Source organism: Lithobates pipiens, unplaced genomic scaffold, assembly GCF_037356315.1.
Source record: "Lithobates pipiens isolate NorthernLeopardFrog02 unplaced genomic scaffold, aLitPip1_a1.2 Scaffold_3, whole genome shotgun sequence".
NCBI classification, from domain to species: domain Eukaryota; kingdom Metazoa; phylum Chordata; class Amphibia; order Anura; family Ranidae; genus Lithobates; species Lithobates pipiens.
The window spans coordinates 113,631,015-113,649,382 of record NW_027507790.1 but is presented as its reverse complement, the minus strand read 5'-3'; the positions used below and the strand labels follow the sequence as shown (position 1 = coordinate 113,649,382).

The 18,368-nt window shown below is 41.0% G+C and overlaps 1 protein-coding gene across 1 annotated transcript in view; it reads left to right on the top strand.

Annotated features, from left to right (window-relative positions):
- Positions 1 to 18,368, top strand: part of SNX24 (sorting nexin 24) — a 223,717-nt gene that overhangs the window by 140,213 nt on the left and 65,136 nt on the right. The window contains exon 3 of the mRNA XM_077462189.1: positions 5,447 to 5,551. Within this exon, the coding sequence (XP_077318315.1) occupies positions 5,447 to 5,551 (105 nt within the window). The remainder of the gene's footprint in view (positions 1 to 5,446; positions 5,552 to 18,368) is intronic.

The window sequence follows — 18,368 nt, the reverse complement described above, 5'->3', positions numbered from 1 at the left end:
ATGTCATGTGGTAATTGTTGCATATGTTGAATTAAGTATGCTTGCTGTGAATGCTAAAATATGACATCCAATCCGTTCATTAGCCTGAGGATGAAATTTTGGTAGGGTGGGGCCTGTCCTCTCTGAGCAATGGATAGGGTTATGGTAGTGGCACTGTGGATCGTTGGTGGGGGCCTATGGTATCAAAAATGGAAAAAGGTTTAAAACTTCAGTTCAGCGGGACTAGGGCTGCATATGAGTTCACTGATTGATGTCAAAAGCGGTGATGATAGGATGAACGGACTTTACTCCGTGCGTGGGCAAGTGTGTTCATTTCAAAAGTCCGGCGGACTCCCGCCATAGTCTAGTGGATTGTCCGCCGGAAAAGTCCGGTCGTGTGTGGGTAGGTCCGCCCGTTCGGAAAGTCCAGCGGGTTGTCCGCCGGATACTCCGATCGTGTGTACGCGGCATGAGAGGCCCAAAGTAACTCTGGAGGTGCTGCAGAGATTGCCAGCTCAGGTGGGAGAATCTGTCCACAGAACAACTATTAATTGTGCCCTCCACAAATCTGGCCTTTATGGAAGAGTGGCAAGAAGTCCCGTATGCAGTTTGCGAGAAGCCATGTTGGGGACACAACAAACATGAGAAGAAGGTGCTTTGGTTTAATGAGACCAAAATTTAACTTTTTGGCCTAAAAGCAAAATGCTACGTGTGGGGGGAAATTAACACTGCACATCACCCTGAACACACCATCCCCCCAGCATGAAACATGATGGTGCCAGCATCATGTTGTGGGGATGCTTTTTTTTTCCAGCAAGATGGCTGGAGCCAGATACAGGACAATCTTAGAAGGAAATCTGTTTGAGTCAGCAAGACTTGAAACTGGGATGGAGATTCACCTTCCAGCAGGACAATGACCCTAAACGTACAGCCAGAGCTACAATGGAATGGTTTCGATCAAAGCATATTCATGTGTTAGACTGGCCCAGTCTACATCCAGACCTAAATCCAATTGAGAATCTGTAGCAAAACTTGAAAATTGCTGTTCACAGATGCGCTCCATCCAATCTGACAGAGCTGGAGCTATTTTGCAAAGAATGGGCAATAATTTCACTCTCTAGATGTGCAGATCTTGTAGAGACATATCCAAAAAAGGTTGGCAGCTGTAATTGTAGCGAAAGGTGGTTCTACAAAGTATTGAATACAAATGCACGCCACACGTCTCACATATTTGTCAAAAATTTTGAAAACCATTCATCATTTTTCATCCACTTTACAATTATGTGCCATTTTGTGTTGGTCTATCACATAATATCCCAATAAAATACATTTGTTTTTGGTTGTAACATGACAAAATGTCAAGGGGTATGAATACTTTTTCAAGGCACTGTATCTGTATGATATATACAACCTACTACAGCATGACCTTGACACTATAACATTTTCAAAAAATAAAGTGTGTTTAATGCATTTACGCTGAGTTCCCACTGTACGCTTTATTGTCAAAAGTATTGTGTGTAGGGACCGCCCTGTCCTCTGCCGGCTGTTCATGGGGCGGATCATCACGGATCCATCCCGTGTGAGGACCCTAAGTCCATAGGGTTCAGTATTTAGTTTGCCCACCCTTTGCAACTATAACAGCTTCTGGAAAGGCTGTCCACCTTGTTTAGGAGTATGTCTATGGGAATGTTTGACCATTCTTCCAGAAGCGCATTTGTGAGGCCAGGCACTGTTGTTGGATGAGAAGGCCTGGCTCGCATACTTTGTCACAAACCGATATTGACTTTATAAATACTTACTTTACAAAAGGGGGCCATCACCTGAACTCACTGCGAAGAAGAAATGCGAGAAAAGCTGGTGCAGCTTCAGTTTGTTCAGTTAAGCTTTGAAAATGAAACCTAGAAGCTCATTGGTTACTATGCACAGCGGCACTAGATTCCATGTGCACCAGTTTTAGCAACTCTCCCCCATTGTGTCCCAGATAGACCTGTTTATATGCAACAGAATTACTGATTCGTTATATTTTTAATTCTTTATTATCTGTCATAATCTTTGATATATTAATAAAGAAAATGGTGCAAGAAATTAGACTGAACCTGAAAAATAAATCTTGAAGAATCGGATTCCCTAGTGTAGACCCCATTGTTCATTAGTCACAGAGAATTGTCCGTGGAGCATTTATCTTGTGGCCTCCTGGTACTCGGGACACCTGTATTGTTTCAGGTTTGTCGCTTTTCATCCAGTGCAATTCATCACTCACCCACATGGCCTGTCAGCAGCCTTAGCAGCTGTGATGATGACCCTTTGATGGCTTGACACTTTTATAAAGTGAAGGGAAGGGATAAGAATGTTTTTGCCTTGACATCGATAACCGAAAAAGACCTTAGTGTGTAAAAAAACATGCAGGAGCTAGATGTGATGTGAACCTGTCACAAGGCATAAACTTTGGATACAGATGGCATTTAAAGTGGGTAACTCCTTCACACTGGTAACTGAGGCTCGTCTTTCATGGCATTTGCATAGTAACATTAATGGTTCACTCTGATACACTATCATAGCGGTAACATATACTGTGGACAACTACAACATGGCACTTGAGTGCATACATTGTAATTTCACTGACAAATCACTAAATCAGATGAATTTGTGGCACGTCTGTGAAGTGAAATACTTTGATGGTATTGTCTAACTGTCTGGGATATTATTATTCATTAAGAGAAGAAAAAGAAAGGACTGTGAAAGTTTGTAAATATCCTGCTGTGATCGCTTATTAATTGCTGGCATTTTTTTTTTTTTTTTTTTTTTTTTTTTTAAACAGGCCTGTGTAAAGCTGGCCATACATGGATCTAAACTCAAATGATCCTAGAGGAATTGGCCGAATTTCGATCCATGTATGGGGACAGTGGTTGTACAGAACTCTACCAACCCCCATCACTTTTTTTTTTAATTTTTTTTTTATGTTGCAGCCTGATGCTACAGTTGCCTAAATTATTTTTATTTTATTTTTTTCTCATTAACCATTTCAGCCCTAGAAGGTTTTACCCACTCAGTGACCAGGGCATTTTTTGCAATACGGCACTGTATTACTTTAACTGACAACGCTGTACCCAAACAAAATTTGTCCTTTTTTTTCCCACAAATAGAACTTTCATTTGGTGGCATTTGATCACCTCTGCGGATTTAATTTGATAATTTTAATTTTTTTCGCTATAAAATAATGAAGAAAAAAAATGATTATATATATATATATACATATACATTTTTTTTCTACTTTCTGCTATAAAACATCTAATTTCTTCATCAACTTAGGCCAATATGTTTTCTGCTACACATTTTTGGTAAAAAAAAAAATCCCAATTACCGTATATTGATTGGTTTGCGCAAACGTTGTGTTTTCAAATTATGGAATATTTTTATGGCTTTTTATTTTTGCTAGTAATGGCGGAAATCAACGATTTTTAGCGGGACTGCGACATTGCGGCAGACAAAACAGACACAAAGTAACACTTTTTGGGGTCCAGTGACACCAACACAGAGATCAGTGCTAAAAAAAAGTTACTGTATATGTATATATGTATATTAGAAATATATGTAATTATAGACTGTTACTGTATAAATTAACGCTGGCAGGGAAAGGGTTAACATCAGGGCCAATCAAAGGGTTAAGTGTGCTCCTTGGCAATGCTTTCTAACTGTGTGGGGGATGGACTGACTGGAGGAAGAGAGACATCAGTGTTCCTGATTAGCGGGAATCACAGATATCTCTCTTCCTCTGTGACAGAATGACAATCTGCCTTATTTTGACCCCTTTCACACCAAGGGCATTTTGTAGGCGCTATAGTGTTAAAAATAGCGCCTGCAATCCACCCTCAAACATCTGCTCCATTGTCTCGAGTGTGAAAGCCCGAGGGCTTTCACACTGGAGCGGTGCACTGGTAGGACGTCAGGAAAAGTCCTGCCAGCAGCTTCTTTGGAGCGGTGAAGGGGCGGTTGTGTTTTTCCCGCTCCTCCACCACTGCGCCGCAAATCCGACGGTAAAATGCCGCTAAAAGTAGTGCAGTTTTACCGCCGATGCTATGGGCGGCTGTGTGTGAAAGGGTGCTTACATACGATCCCTAGTGGCCCAGCCATCCCAACCGGCGGACCTGCTGATTGGCTCCCGGTGTGTCCAATCACAGTGGGAGTGGGTCTCCGGCAGTAAGCGACCCCAGACCCAGGAAGCGGTAACAAATTACAGGTACGTTGTTTTGCGCAGCCGGGCCACCCTGTCGCAGTATATGTATGGTGGGCGCTCTGGAAGCGGTTAATCTACACTCCGTTGCCCAAAGCCCAGTATAAATCCAAGGGGGATAGGAGATTCGCTGTCCAAGGGCCTCGGCTATGGAATGCTCTACCAATCAACATCCGCCTGGAAGAAAACCACCTGGCTTTTAGGAAAAAACTTAAGACCTTCCACTTTTAGCAGATGATCAAAGCTCGCCACAGCGCCTAGAGGCGATTCAGTTCGCATTGTGCGCTATACAAGTATTTCATTCATTCATTCATAATGACAAAGTGAAAACAAAATGATAGAAATGCTCTGCTCTTTAAGCAGTCTCCCCCCCCCCCCTTTCCCCTGCCACATTTGGCATGTAATTTTGTTGCGGGGGTGATGTACCTAGTTCTTCTCCCCCCCTTCCTGCTCTCTCCTGGGACACGTCGCAGAAGACTGCCGGACCATTCAGAAGGTGCAGCGCAACTAGCGTGCACCCTGCTCTGAAGCTGCAAGCTGTTACAGCCGAGTGCCCACAGTGGAAATGCTAGCATGAGGAAGAGAAGCAATGTTTCAGATGACCACTTTGCTGGATCCTGGGACAGGTGAGTGTGTGTTTAAGTCAGCATCTACACTTTTTGTAGCAGCTGACTTTTGATAAACACAAAAACGACTGAAGATATGCTTTAAAGTGGAGGTTCACACAAAAATTTGACCTCCGCTTTTCGGATGCCTTAGGGGGGAGGGGGTGCAGATACCTGTCTTAAACAGGTATTTGCACCCGCTTCCAGGCATAGACTCCCGCTGGAGTCTACGTCTCTTCTCGTCCCCCGCGATGTCTGCTCGGACACATACAGGTCCCAGAGTCAGCAGGGACCATGTGGATTGTGCGGCGCGACTCGCGCATGTGCAGTAGGGAATCGGGAAGTGAAGGCTTCATTTCCTGATTCCCTTAACGAAGATGGTGACGGCAGCATCCAAGGACCAAGGGACGGTTCAGCCTCGGGTGCCAACATCACGGGAGCCCTGGACAGGCAAGTGTCCTTATTTTAGACGTCAGCAGCTGCAGTATTTGTAGCTGCTGACTTTTAAAAAATTTCACGTGACTTCCGCTTTAAGTATTCAGACCCTTTTCAACAACGCTTGAAATTTGAATATACCCCTTCTCCTTAAATGGAATGTTGTTTTTAAATTTTTTTTTTATTTATCCTTCAGCTGAAGAAATCTATTAAAGCACCAGAGATGCCATCAAAACATGTTCGAAACTGGGTCCCTAAGGTGCTGGAGCAGAGGCGACAAGGACTGGAGTTGTATTTACAGGTAAAATGTAAAGTTATGCACTTGAAGGCTAAGAATATGCAAACATCATACATACAAGGGGGAGTACAACTGGGGGGATCCATAGTGGAGAAGGATCTGGGGGTTTTGGTAGATCATAAAGTGATTATAAGGGTTTGTTTTTTTAAATAACAAACATCATACTTACCTCCACTGTGCAGCTCGTTTTGCACAGAGTTGCCCGAACCTCGTCTTCTGGGGTCCTCTGGCAGCTCTCGTGGCTCCTCCGCACATCAGATAACCCCCTAGGAGAAGCACTCTCCTGGGGGTTATCTGATGCGCCGCCAAATGCATGACTCGCCCCCCCCCCCCCCCCCCCCCCGGCACACGCATCATTGGATTTGATTGATAGCAGTGCAGCAGTTGGCTCCAATCAATCTATCCAATCAAGAGCAGAGAACCCCGGGCAGAGAGACGGCGTGTCCCTGCCAGGTCACGTTCCAGAGCTCAGGTAAGTAAAATGGGGGGGCTGGTCATTGCCAGGTGTTTTTTCACCTTAATGCATAGGATTCAATAAGGGGAAAAAACGCAACCCCTTTAAGCTCAATAATAGCATGCAATGCCAAATTGCAGTTTCCAAAGCAAGCAAAATCCTTTCTTGTATTAGGAGGTATGTACTTCAGAGAGAGAGATATAATTTTACCCCTGTCATTAGTAAGACCTCATCTGGAATATGCAGTTCAGTTTTGGGCACCAGTTCACAAAAAGGATATCAGGGAACTGATGAAAGTGCAGAGAAGGGCAAACAAACTGATAAGAGGCACGGAGGAGCTCAGCTATGAGGAAAGATCAGAACGGAATTTTTTCACTCTTGAAGAGGAGTTTAAGGGGGGGATATGATCAACATGTACAAATATATAAGGGGTCCATATAGTGAACTTGGTGTTGAGTTATTAACTTTAGGGTCATCACAGAGGACAGAGGGCGCTCTTTACGTCTAGAGGAAAAGAGATTTCATCTTCAAATATGGAAAGGTTTCTTCACAGTAATGGGGAATAGACTCCCTCCAGATGTGGTTCTGGCCAGCTCAGTAGATTGCTTTAAAAAAAGGCCTGGATTCTTTCCTAAATTTACATAACATAACTGGGTACTGACGTTTATAGGTAAAGTCGATCCGGGGGAAAATCCGATTGCCTCTTGGGGGATCAGGAAGGAATTTTTTCCCCTGCTGTAGCAAATTGGATCATGCTCTGCTGGGGTTTTTCTCCTTCCACTGGATCAACTATGGGTGAAGGATTGTGTATATGGGATTGTATTTTTTATTTTATTTTTGGTTGAACTGAATGGACTTGTCTCTTTTTTTCACTAACTATGTAAGAGGATGTCTTATTCCAGCCACACAACAATAGAAACCATGTATATATCGTGTTCATAAAAGAATCGTATCTTTCAGAAAACAATTGGGTAAATAATTCGGTGCTCCAGCATCACCTGCTGATGCTGTCAAATTCAACCAAGCCTTTTAGGTTTGTGATATTAAGCAATCCGTTTCAAGCATTTAAAACGATTAAATTATAAGGTCAGTTAATTGTGTATTGTCAGATGTAGATTTTACACAGATATGTTGTGTTAGATCAGCAAAATCTACCAATCGCTGTGTAGTGGACCTAATATGATCAAACCTTTTAGTAAATATACAGTCTTGTGGGCTCTCACACTACATAGTTCTTGGTGAATTTTGTTGATCTAAAAGGTGAAATCCAAGTAAAATCTGTGTGTGGCCAAAAAACATTACATCAACAAACTCATAGATGAGATCTGTCTTTTAGAGCAGTGGTCATCAACCCTGTCCTCAGGGCCCACTAACAGGCCAGGTTTTATGTATTACCTTGGGGAGATGCAGACTAGAATACTGCAATCACTGAGCAGCAAATGATATCACCTGTGATGTATTTCCGTTATCTTGCAAACCTGGCCTGTTAGTGGACCCTGAGGACAGGGTTGATGACCACTGGTTTAGAGGATTCTGCACTGCAAGCTTTCCTTCACAGCCCCATTTTACACTGGATATTCATTCCGCTATATATTCAAAGATGTAGACAGCATTTCTTCACAGGATTCATCGTTACCGCACTTTGGTCCGCATTCATACACTGTTTAGCCATTCGTAAATATGTCTATTGTCCGTAATGTGTGATTTTAGGCAACAGAAAGATCTGCTTGATGTATATTTGATATTTGTAAGGCAAAAAAATAGTGATGTGACACAAATAACACTTATTCTATATATTTCAATAGAAAAACAAGTGAGCTCCCAGAGGCAAGAGCGACTAGCACAAAAAGTGACACACCAACTTTATAGTAAAAATAAACTAAAAAAAAAGTGCACCGCTTCATTATAAAGTGCATCAAACTATGATGAATTATACATAAGTTAATAAAGTCATCAAAGTATGATGAATCACACATACAATCTCAATAAGCATAAACATTAAAGTGCATCAATATATAATAAAGAAAATATAACGGTATACAGGAATCTTATTATGTGCAAAAATATAGAACAACAAAGTGCTAGTGCTCTTCCGATAACCAAAAGTCCAATGAAAGTCACATATAACATATAAGGAATCCACTTAAGAACTTCAGTGATGATGACTCCTATTGTTGCAAATCATTCACTGCGCATCTAAAGTGTGGCGGTCCTTCATCCTTATGCACTCACCAGATCACCAATATGCATTAGCATAGAATGTCAGCCGTTCATACAAGCACATGGAGTACTTTCTCAAATCCCTACCCCAGATCGTTTCCATCCAACCAGGGCCCTGTGCAGAAAACGTTCACCACATGGAGCCCAAAGATAAGGTATATAGTGCAGTATTTATTTCCAAAAATTAGCCATATAAAACATCATACAAGTACCACGTGAAGACAAACCAAATAAAATCCGTCCGGACTTATCACCTGATACATCTAGGTGTATCCCTTGAGGACATGCATGCGCACAAAACATGTTTGGTGGGGCCTTGTGTGCTGACGTCACGCTGCCGCTTCTGGTTTCTAGGTCGGTGGCCATCTTAGTAAGTCTAAGCGGATTTTATTTTGGTTGTTTGTATGTGGAATCTGTATAATATTTTATATGGCTCATTTTAAGAAATAAATACTGTACTACACTCACCAGCCCCTTTATTGGGTATACCTTGCTAGTATACCCAATAACCTGCAGATTTATCAGCTGCACATCCATGATGCGAATTTCCCATTCCACCATATCCCAAAGGTGCTCTTTTGGATTGAGATCTGGTGACTGTGGATGCCATTGGAGTGAAGTAAACGCATTGTCCTGTTCAAGAAACCAGTTTGAGTTGATTTGAGCTTTGTGACATGGTGCATTATTCTGCTGGAAGTAGTCATCCTAAGATGGGTACACTAGTCATAAAGGGATGGCTCTGGTCAGCAACAATACTCAGGTAGGCCGTAGTGTTTAAATGATGCTCATTTGGTACTAAAGGGCCCAAAGTGTGCCAAGAAAATATCCCCCACACCATTACACCACCAAACAGTTTATACAAGGCAGGGTGGATCCATTCTTTCATGTTTATGCCAAATTCTGACCCTACCATCTGAAAGTTGCAACTGAAATCCAGACTTGTTAGGCTAGGCAACGTTTTTCCAATCTTCTATCGTCCAATTTTGGTGAGCCTGTGCCAATTGTAGCCCCAGTTTTCTGTTCTTAGCTGACAGGAGTGGCACCTGGTATGGTCTTCTGCTGCTGTAGCCCATCTGCTTCAAGGTTTGATGTGTTGTGTGTTCAGAGATCATATTCTGCTTACCTTTGTTGTAACGAGTGGTTATTTGAGTTACTGTTGCCTTTCTGCCCATGTGCTTGTATGAACGGCTAACATTCTATGCTAATGCCCATTAGCTATCTGGTGAGTGCATAAGGGTGAAGGACCACAACACTTTAGTTGCACATTGAATGATTTGCAACACTGGGAGTCGTCATCACTGAAGTTTCAAAGTTGATTCCTTATATGATTTATGAGACTTTCATCTGGCTTTTGGTTATTGGAAGAGCACTAGCACTTTATTGTTCTAGCTCTTTGCACATAAATTTTCGTATACTGACATATTCTGTTTATAATACATTGATGCACTTTAATGTTTATGCTTACTTAGTGAAATATTATGTGTGATTCTTCATAATTTTTAAACATTTATTGGTTTAGAGACCCGTGTTTTAACTGGTTGCAGATTTACAGCCTAGAAGAATTACTTTCCTAGCCTGAAATAGCACCCTAGTGCAGGCTACTCTGGTCATCTTCTCTGGGATCACCTCCTCAAGAATTCAAAGTAAGCAGTAAATAGGATTCAAGGGAACAGTTGCCTGGAATACTCCATTGTGCGTGGAGAGGACCTTACTCCAGTATCAATGGAGTTTTGGGCACCGCCAGAGGAGATAATTAAGATCCCAGGCATTTGTCTGCATTTACCACGTAGCAAGTCAGGCAGGCTGCCCATCCTGGAGCTTCCCTGGGGTATAGTGTGCTCTAAATAGAATGCACAACTGGGATACCATCTGAGATACGTTAAGAGAGCATATATTAGCCAACTGAAAAGCCTCCTCCCACGATTGCCTGTCAATGAGCCCACATCCTCATGCTCTTGTAGGGTATGCCTTCAGATATTCCATCAAGAGCATGTGGTAACACTGGGAGATAAAGCCTCTTGTTTCGGTCACAGACTGGTGTAGGTGGAAGATGGGGATGGGTGAAAGCACCCATTCCACTTCAACACCCTGGGCCTTAACTGCATGACTTAATTGTAGGTAGTAATAGGTCATATAGGACGGTAAGGCAAATTTGTGCTGGAGATCTTGAAAAGACAGCAGTTTCTCATTCTGAAAAACCTGTGAAAAGTGTTACTCCTAAGGCACGCCATCTGAGCCCTTGCTAAATTTTTGTTTTGTTCACTATAAGTTCTATTACCCGAGATCGGGCTGTATGCAGTAAATCCTGTCACTCGTTGCAGTTGTTTGTCACTCCAAAAAGTCTGTAATAAATCCACATAGGTAGGCATTAGCTTTTTAGGTTTCTGGAACAATTGGGCCTCCAGGCCTTCTGGAATGGAGTTTGCATCAGTACCAGCATGCAACATGCGAGCAGAGGAGCTGTTGGGGGTAGGGAACATGGAACCTATTACGTGCTGGAGTTGGGCAGCTGTGTAGTAAATCCAGGGGTTTGTAAGTGCTAGGTCCCCACCATCTTTAGGAAACTGCAACTGATCCAGGGGAGCATGCATTGCAGAGCAGTAGCCTAAAAAGGGAGTTTACCACCCAAAATATTATTAGTGGGATGACTACAGAGTAATATGAAGGACATATAAAAGTTGGAGCCTAGTATCAATTTAATTAGGTTAGTTTTCCCAGCCAGGTGCATTTTAAGTTTATTCCAGATGTTAATTTGGTCTTGAAATCAAAATATATTGGTTTACATTATATTGTTGCTAATTTTTTATATTTGAAGAATGTAATTATCAATGTTATAGTAAAGGGTCTTAAGTAACAGTGATCATATAATCTGTAAGGTGCAAGTCTTTTTAGATTTATTTTTTTTATAGTAAAATCATTTGTTTAATGGACCTATGTTGTATGTAGTAGTGTTTTTTTTTTTTTGTTTGTTTTTTTGCTTTTTGTGTTTTTACTTTTTTTTTATTGTTTTGTAAATTGTGAAAAAAAAAAATTTCATTAAAAAAAAAGTATCTTGATTTAATAAAAAAAATATAAAATTAAGAAAAGTAGCCCGCCTTAACAGGGTATTGAAAACCATTAGCAACCTGGGTAGGATCATCTCCATATAGGCATTATACACCTCCATAGGAGTAGCATCATCCCCAGGGGCTTTACACGTGGGGAAGAAACAGGCCTAACCTCTTCATAATGTGAATGGGTGCTTAAAAAAAGGTCAATGTGAGGGGTTATGCGCTCTTAGGAGCGGAAATGCTTAAGCCTGAAGGCGTTCAGCCTCTACGGGGCCCTTGGCATAGTAGTTGGTAGCCTGGTAGTCAGCCATCAAAAGAGTGATCTGACACCACCTGGGGAAAATGCTCTATTTTAGAGATATAATTAGATATGTGGGATGTGCCTATACAGAGGTCTGTGCATGAGAGCAATCTATGCATCTTAGAGAAGCAAGAGTATTGCCGGGCATTGGGGTTACAAATACGCCAGACGTCAATCCATCCCACCTCCACTAGAAGACGGCTAAGGGTAGTTCCCCTCTCCTAGAGAGGTTTGAGACTGGAGGATGCCTATCTATTTGGGGATCAAGATAGCCATTGAAATCTCTCATGATCAAAACTGGAATGTCATGTTTGTCAGCCAGATACGACAGTAGCAGTTGTAATATTTCTTTGGAGAACGGAGAAGGGATTTAGACAAATTCCAAGATTAACATTAAAGTGTACAGTTTACAATAAAGGAATACAAAGTGATCAGAGGAGTCCAATATAGAGTCCAGCTCTTGGTATACCAGGGTTTTGTATATGAGGACCCTCACCCCACAAGAGTAAGAGGAGTGGGTGGAGTGATATGCCTTGTGATTTTCAATATCATCAGCTCTGTTGTTCTGGATGATCTGCTGGGCATCTCTGGTAAGGGTGTGCATCTTATCTTCCAAATCACTGACCTGGACCTCCACAGCCGTGGGTCTCTCTCAGTTTTATTTGGATGTCTTGGAGGAGAAGTGGAACTGTTTCCAAAACATTCTTTAAGATCATCCATAGAGGCTGTGCATTTATGGACTGCCTGCAATATCTCACTTAGCATGGTCTGTGCAGTATCATCAGCAGGTATTAGAGCTGAACGATTAATCGTCAAGAACCGTTATCGCGCTTTTTTTTTTTTTTTACTTATATTTATATTATAATATCATTTTTAGTAGACCCTATAGAATAAAATGGTGATTGTTGGAATATTTTATGTCACACTGTATTTGTGCAGCGGTCTTTCAAATGCAATTTTTGGGAAAAAAATCATTTAATGAATAAAAAAAAAAACAGTAAAGTTAGCCCAATTTTTTTTGTATAATGTGAAAGATTTTACGTTGTGAGAATCGTGATCTTTTTATTCTAAGCAAAAAAAACGTGATTCTCATTTTGGCCAGAATCGTGCAGCTCTAGCAGGCATACAAAAAATTTCTGGAGTGGAAACAAGGGAGGTCTCCAGGGGTACAGTGTCATCCAGAGCACTAGGCCACTCATGCTCTGCTAGCTCCGGATCAGACAGGAAAGCTTGGGCATTGATGAGAGAGGAGCTGCCAGCACCTGACAGCTTCTGGGTATGGTAAAGCATGTCTTTGGGTTGCTCCTTTCCTGGGGGGGGTTTTGTTTTGTGTGACTTACACCTGGGGTTCTTCTGTTTGTATGCTGTGGCCCACGCTGTGGCTGAGATCAGGCACCATCTTGGGCCTCCAGGGCCGCCTTGATTGCAGAATCTTTCTCACTCCTGTGGGTTGTCATTGGCTCCGAGAGAAGCAAGGACAGGTCCGAGTGGTGCGAGGGGTCGGTTGTGAGTGGTTGCAGGTGGTATGGAGCAGAATGTGTGGCGAGGGAAGGATCAGAAGATGATACACAGCTCTAGAAGAAATTTTGAAATGACGTTGTTAGACAACTTGGGTTATACTGCTCACACTAAAAAAACTAAAAATATAGCTTATGTTGTATTAATATTACATTTTCTTATATAGTGGCAACAGTTTGTGCAGTACTTTATTTTATTAATCTTTTTTCAAAACCAAAGTGATAGTAGGGAGTTTTTATTGTTGTTCAACACCATTGTGCTCTATAAATGTGTGTTTGATTTTGTGTAGCCATACCCCTGCTTTTTAAATGCGCCTCCTATTAAAATCTTCCTTTCAAGTACTGCTGATTGACTGCCTTGGCATGCGCTGTGCAGAGGAGGGGCAGCATTGTTCCTCTGCTGTGCAAACTAATGGGGTGAGAACAGCAGAAATGGTAAACTGTAGTACAGCCCAATGTATCTTGGTAGTTCAGCCTGGACCCTTCAATTTTTGGCTGTGTACAGGTGCACTCAGATACCATAAACCTCTGGTCTGCAGTGACATGTGCTCCTCACGCTATTAAATCACTTTTTAATGGTAAGGAGTAACATTTTTCAGACAAAGGCAAATTTAATCTGGACAGTAGCAGATGCTCAGGTTTTTTCATAAGGGTTTAGATGGCATTTAAATTGGATTTAAACTTCATATGATTTGCTCATAGGGAAAATCTATAAATTATACTTAGCCTAAACAGTACTAAAAGAATGTATGCTTTGCCTAAAATAACTCCTGGAAAATAGTGCTTTGTAGCTGCATATCTGCAGTGTGAGTTGTCTACACTGTGACTGCCGTGACTGCTAGTCTTGCAAGATTTGGAGTGAGATTTGGCAGTGAGATCATATGAGAACCACTCCCTCTGCTAATGTAAGATTATAAGATTGGCAATTGCCAAACTCTGCCTCTGACTGCTAGGATAGAGATTGGACTATGTAACTGTTATGCTACTCACTCTTCTTGCTGGAGAACAAGCTGTGCCTGAGGATCTGCAGTGCCAGGATCTTGCTGCTTCAACCATTTGGTAGGTCTGCGTTCTCAGTTCCCCTGCTGCTTATTGCCATCAGATCACCAATCTCCAAGGAGGTCATCTGCAATGAGAAGGCAAAGTCCTGCTTTTATACCAAGATGGCTTCCAAACAGAGATTCAGTGTAAAATAAGATCTAGTAAGTCAGTAATGTGGAAAACATAAGCTACAGGGAGAGACCACAGGCAATACTAGTGACAAGTCCTTTGCCTATCTTTTTTTGGGAATGGTTTCACGTCCACGTCCTCTTTAGGACTGAAATGTTTCTTCTAAGTTATAAAGTTAAATATGTTTTAACATCCAGTATTACAAAGAGCTGGCTATAAGTGTAAATAATGTGTTAAAAGAAATTCTACAAACATTTCAAATGCACAGTAGCACTATGGCGTGGGCACAGGTTTTCATTGCTTTTTCACTACCCGTCCTTGATAAATTTGAAAAATTGCTTGATCTAGTTTTTCTTGCAATTATCTGTATTGATTTCCTTTGTAATGCTGTTTAAATAGAAAAATATAAGACAAAATAGGAATAGCTTGTCCCTGTGGAGCCACATTTGGTTTTTCTGTGATAATGGAGGCTAAAAGCACATAACAGAGGGGAAGAGGAAACATTGAAGCTGAAGTCTTTCTGTATAGTATCTGATCCCAGCAGAAAATACCAGCCCTTTCAGGGTTCCTATTAAAAACTTTGAACGTTGTCTTAAATAATATTAATGGCCCCGCTTGTAAGTACTTAACAGTCCTTTTCCCATACAAGTGAATGTATTGATTGATTTGGGCTCAGTGCGGCGGTTCAGATTATACGGCTGATTCTATTGGAGCCTTAACTTCTCTTGTTAAGTGTACAGCCTATCTTTAAATGAATCAAGATGATGATGTAGATTAGAGAGAGCAGAAGACCATCCATCTCTTTTTGATCAGTTAATAACTTGAATCCATCATTGTGTATATCAGCTGGACAGAGGTTATAGGATGAATTCACGTCTCTTGGAACCTCGAGAAACCCACCGTTGACTTCAGATTAGATAGTGCCTTAAAATAAAAGAACATGCATTCTGTCTTACCAGTGCCAACAATAGATGTTTCTTATGCTATAAATGAGTTGTCTGCTCAGCATAGTCATTGAATGGGACAGTTAAACTATTGAAACTGATCTGAAAAGTATGTCTAATTTTGTCTTTTACTATATTTGTGTGCTACACATATTCATCTTTGCACCTGGTATTCTGTCTGGCAGTGGTGGGTAATTGCTTTCAATTTTTTTTCTGCACCTAGTGGTGTTGTTGCCTTCTAAGCTATTTTATGGACACTTTGACTTCCGCATTTAACAACCCACCCTGATTTCATCTTAAAGTAATCCTAATCCTTAACATAATCTGACTACTGCCTCACTATTACCTTTGCTGTCCGGTGATCTAATCTAACAGGAAAAATTGTGTTTTCGTTACTTACACACTGCCAGCATCTGAACAAAACCACCGAAGCAGGTAACGTGGTTCCTGTCAAACAGGTGACAGAAAGAGCCAGCCAATTAATAGCTCTGCCCGCACAAATAGTGGCCTCTCACATGTTGTGTTTGAATGGCAGCAATAGAGGGGGAGACTAGAGCAACTGATAACATATTGCAAAGCTGTGCCCGTCATAAAAAAATAAAAATTGTAAAGTTTATGCCTGGATTGATGATGAGTTGTGACACCGCGTCCCAATTACAACCCATTAAAAATGAAATATTAAGCTGTTCACTCTCAAAAAAAAAAAATGCATTAAATAAAATCTCCTAGGAAAATGTAAGAATATTAGATAGGTACAGTCAAGCATATGCATTTCTATTTGGTTAGACCCTTTACCATCCAGTTAATAGCATAAATATTCTGTAATACTAAATGCAGTTAACCTGCACTTAACACATGGGTACACTGCCCTACACCCTCAGTGCAATCGAACTGCACTGCTTTAGTGTGAAAAGGGCCATAGATTTACAATGGCAAAAGCATGCCAGAGGATATTAAAATTACAGGGGACCAGATGCTTGAAGACCAGACCTGTTTAGAAAAGATCTAAAACTTTTATAAGGCTTTAAGTGTGGTAATACTTCACTATAATAAACCATTCTCCCCGAAAATAGTACGTGAGCACTTAACCACGAAATATTGTGATATGTTAATCCAGTGCTTAGCTATCCACTATTCTGAAGACTAAGGTATACCAATGTAAGAGTCAAATACTGTATATGAAATCTAAAGTAAAAGGGAAAACACTGCGCTAAAGTTAAACCTGTAACAAGACGGCCGGTGATGGCCAAAAATAGCAGCTAACACTAAAAACAAACAAAGTTCAGCATACAAAAGAAAAAATATGTGTAGCGCTTCAATATTACTGAATATAATCAACATAAAATAATTAATGTGTAATCAACATAAATTGTAGAGTGATACAAAAATTCATATAGTTAATAATTTGAGAAAAAGAGTCCATAGGATGGGCACCAGTTTCACAATGGAGCTGATATAGAGATGACTGGACCGTCATAAAACAAAAACAGGTCACTGGGCAAGTATATTCATGTAGGCCAGCTTGTCTGTAAACGTCAAAAGAAGGTAGATAAATACTTCTTACCAGCTCTGTTGGACTCACAAAGTCATATGACAATTGAGTCTGAAAAGGCTTGAGGTCTCACTCTGGGACCAGAGAGTATATGGAAGGAGGTCCGTTGGACTGGTGGAGGAACTTCAAACAGCAGTGTACTCAATGGCGTGTTTTGCAAACTGGAACATCGAGGTAGTTTGGAATCCAGCTCAGACACGGTCCAATACTCCAATCGCCCCAAATGGGGAGAGAAATGTTTGAGGGTTTAAACCACACAGAAGGGAGAAAAGAAAAAAGAGCTCCACATGGTGCGGGTCAAATGATATAAAATACGGATTTATTGAAGTCAAAAAGTTATAAATGACTTGGTGATCACAGAAATAAAATGAAGTAAAGTTAAAAGCAATGTAGGGTGCCAACAGCTAGCCCGACGCGTTTCGACATAAAAGTCTTCGACAGGGGCATGTTTAAACCCTCAAACATTTCTCTCCCCATTTGGTAAGCTGGTAAGAAGTATTTATCTACCTTCTTTTGACGTTTACAGACAAGCTGGCCTACATGAATATACTTGCCCAGTGACCTGTTTTTGTTTTATGACGGTCCAGTCATCTCTATATCAGCTCCATTGTGAAACTGGTGCCCATCCTATGGACTCTTTTTCTCAAATTATTAACTATATGAATTTTTGTATCACTCTACAATTTATGTTGATTACACATTAATTATTTTATGTTGATTATATTCAGTAATATTGCAGCGCTACACATATTTTTTCTTTTGTATATGAAATCTGACAGTTGCTACTGCAGTGAGGTATGAAATCACATTATAGCCAAAGCAGTATGTGTCGCAATGGCAGGTCAGTGTAAGACATGAGTGTCCCCAACAAAACTTGGGGTAGAGTTAGATTTTGATTAAACAACGGTGGCTGGTGGTTTCAGCCCACTCTAAAACTCTACTTCAACAAACATGCTGTGTTGCTACAAAATAATCAATACAAATCAGATGTTGTCCAATAACACGATCCACAAAAAATATACGTATTGCATAATAATTCAACAATACAATAAACCGCAGTCAAAAAGTCTTATTATGCAAGTCCAACAAAGTCTCTAAAAAATTGAAAAATCCAGTGAAAATAATCTAGGGGACAAAAAACTTTAATTATACTGCAGGATATGCGTGCAAGTAAAAACCCTCCACCACAGTGAAACCCCTTTTGAGCATGCTTTCGCCTCATTCTATTGACCCTCACAACAAAGGTCAAAACACCCTCCTATATTATCAGTTAGATCTTGTGCACCCTCTGCCTGGTCACCCACAAACAAGGTCTTATCTCCTCTGGGACTCTGACCACCCCCAGCAGCTCATGTGGTGGGTAGATTGATAAGTGCAAATCCATATGCTCAGAAAAACAGAAACTGGCATAGTGTTCACTGCTATTTTTATTCATAAAATCAAAAAAATAAAATACCACTAACTTGTTAAAAGAAGGGAAGATTGCATATTATATATCGCTTTAAAATCCACTTATCTAGTGTGGCTGTGGATGGTAAACATCAATACAGCTCCAGCGGCCAACAACTCCCTCCCATTCAGCTCTGTGTGGTGACACTGTACTGCTGTGGTT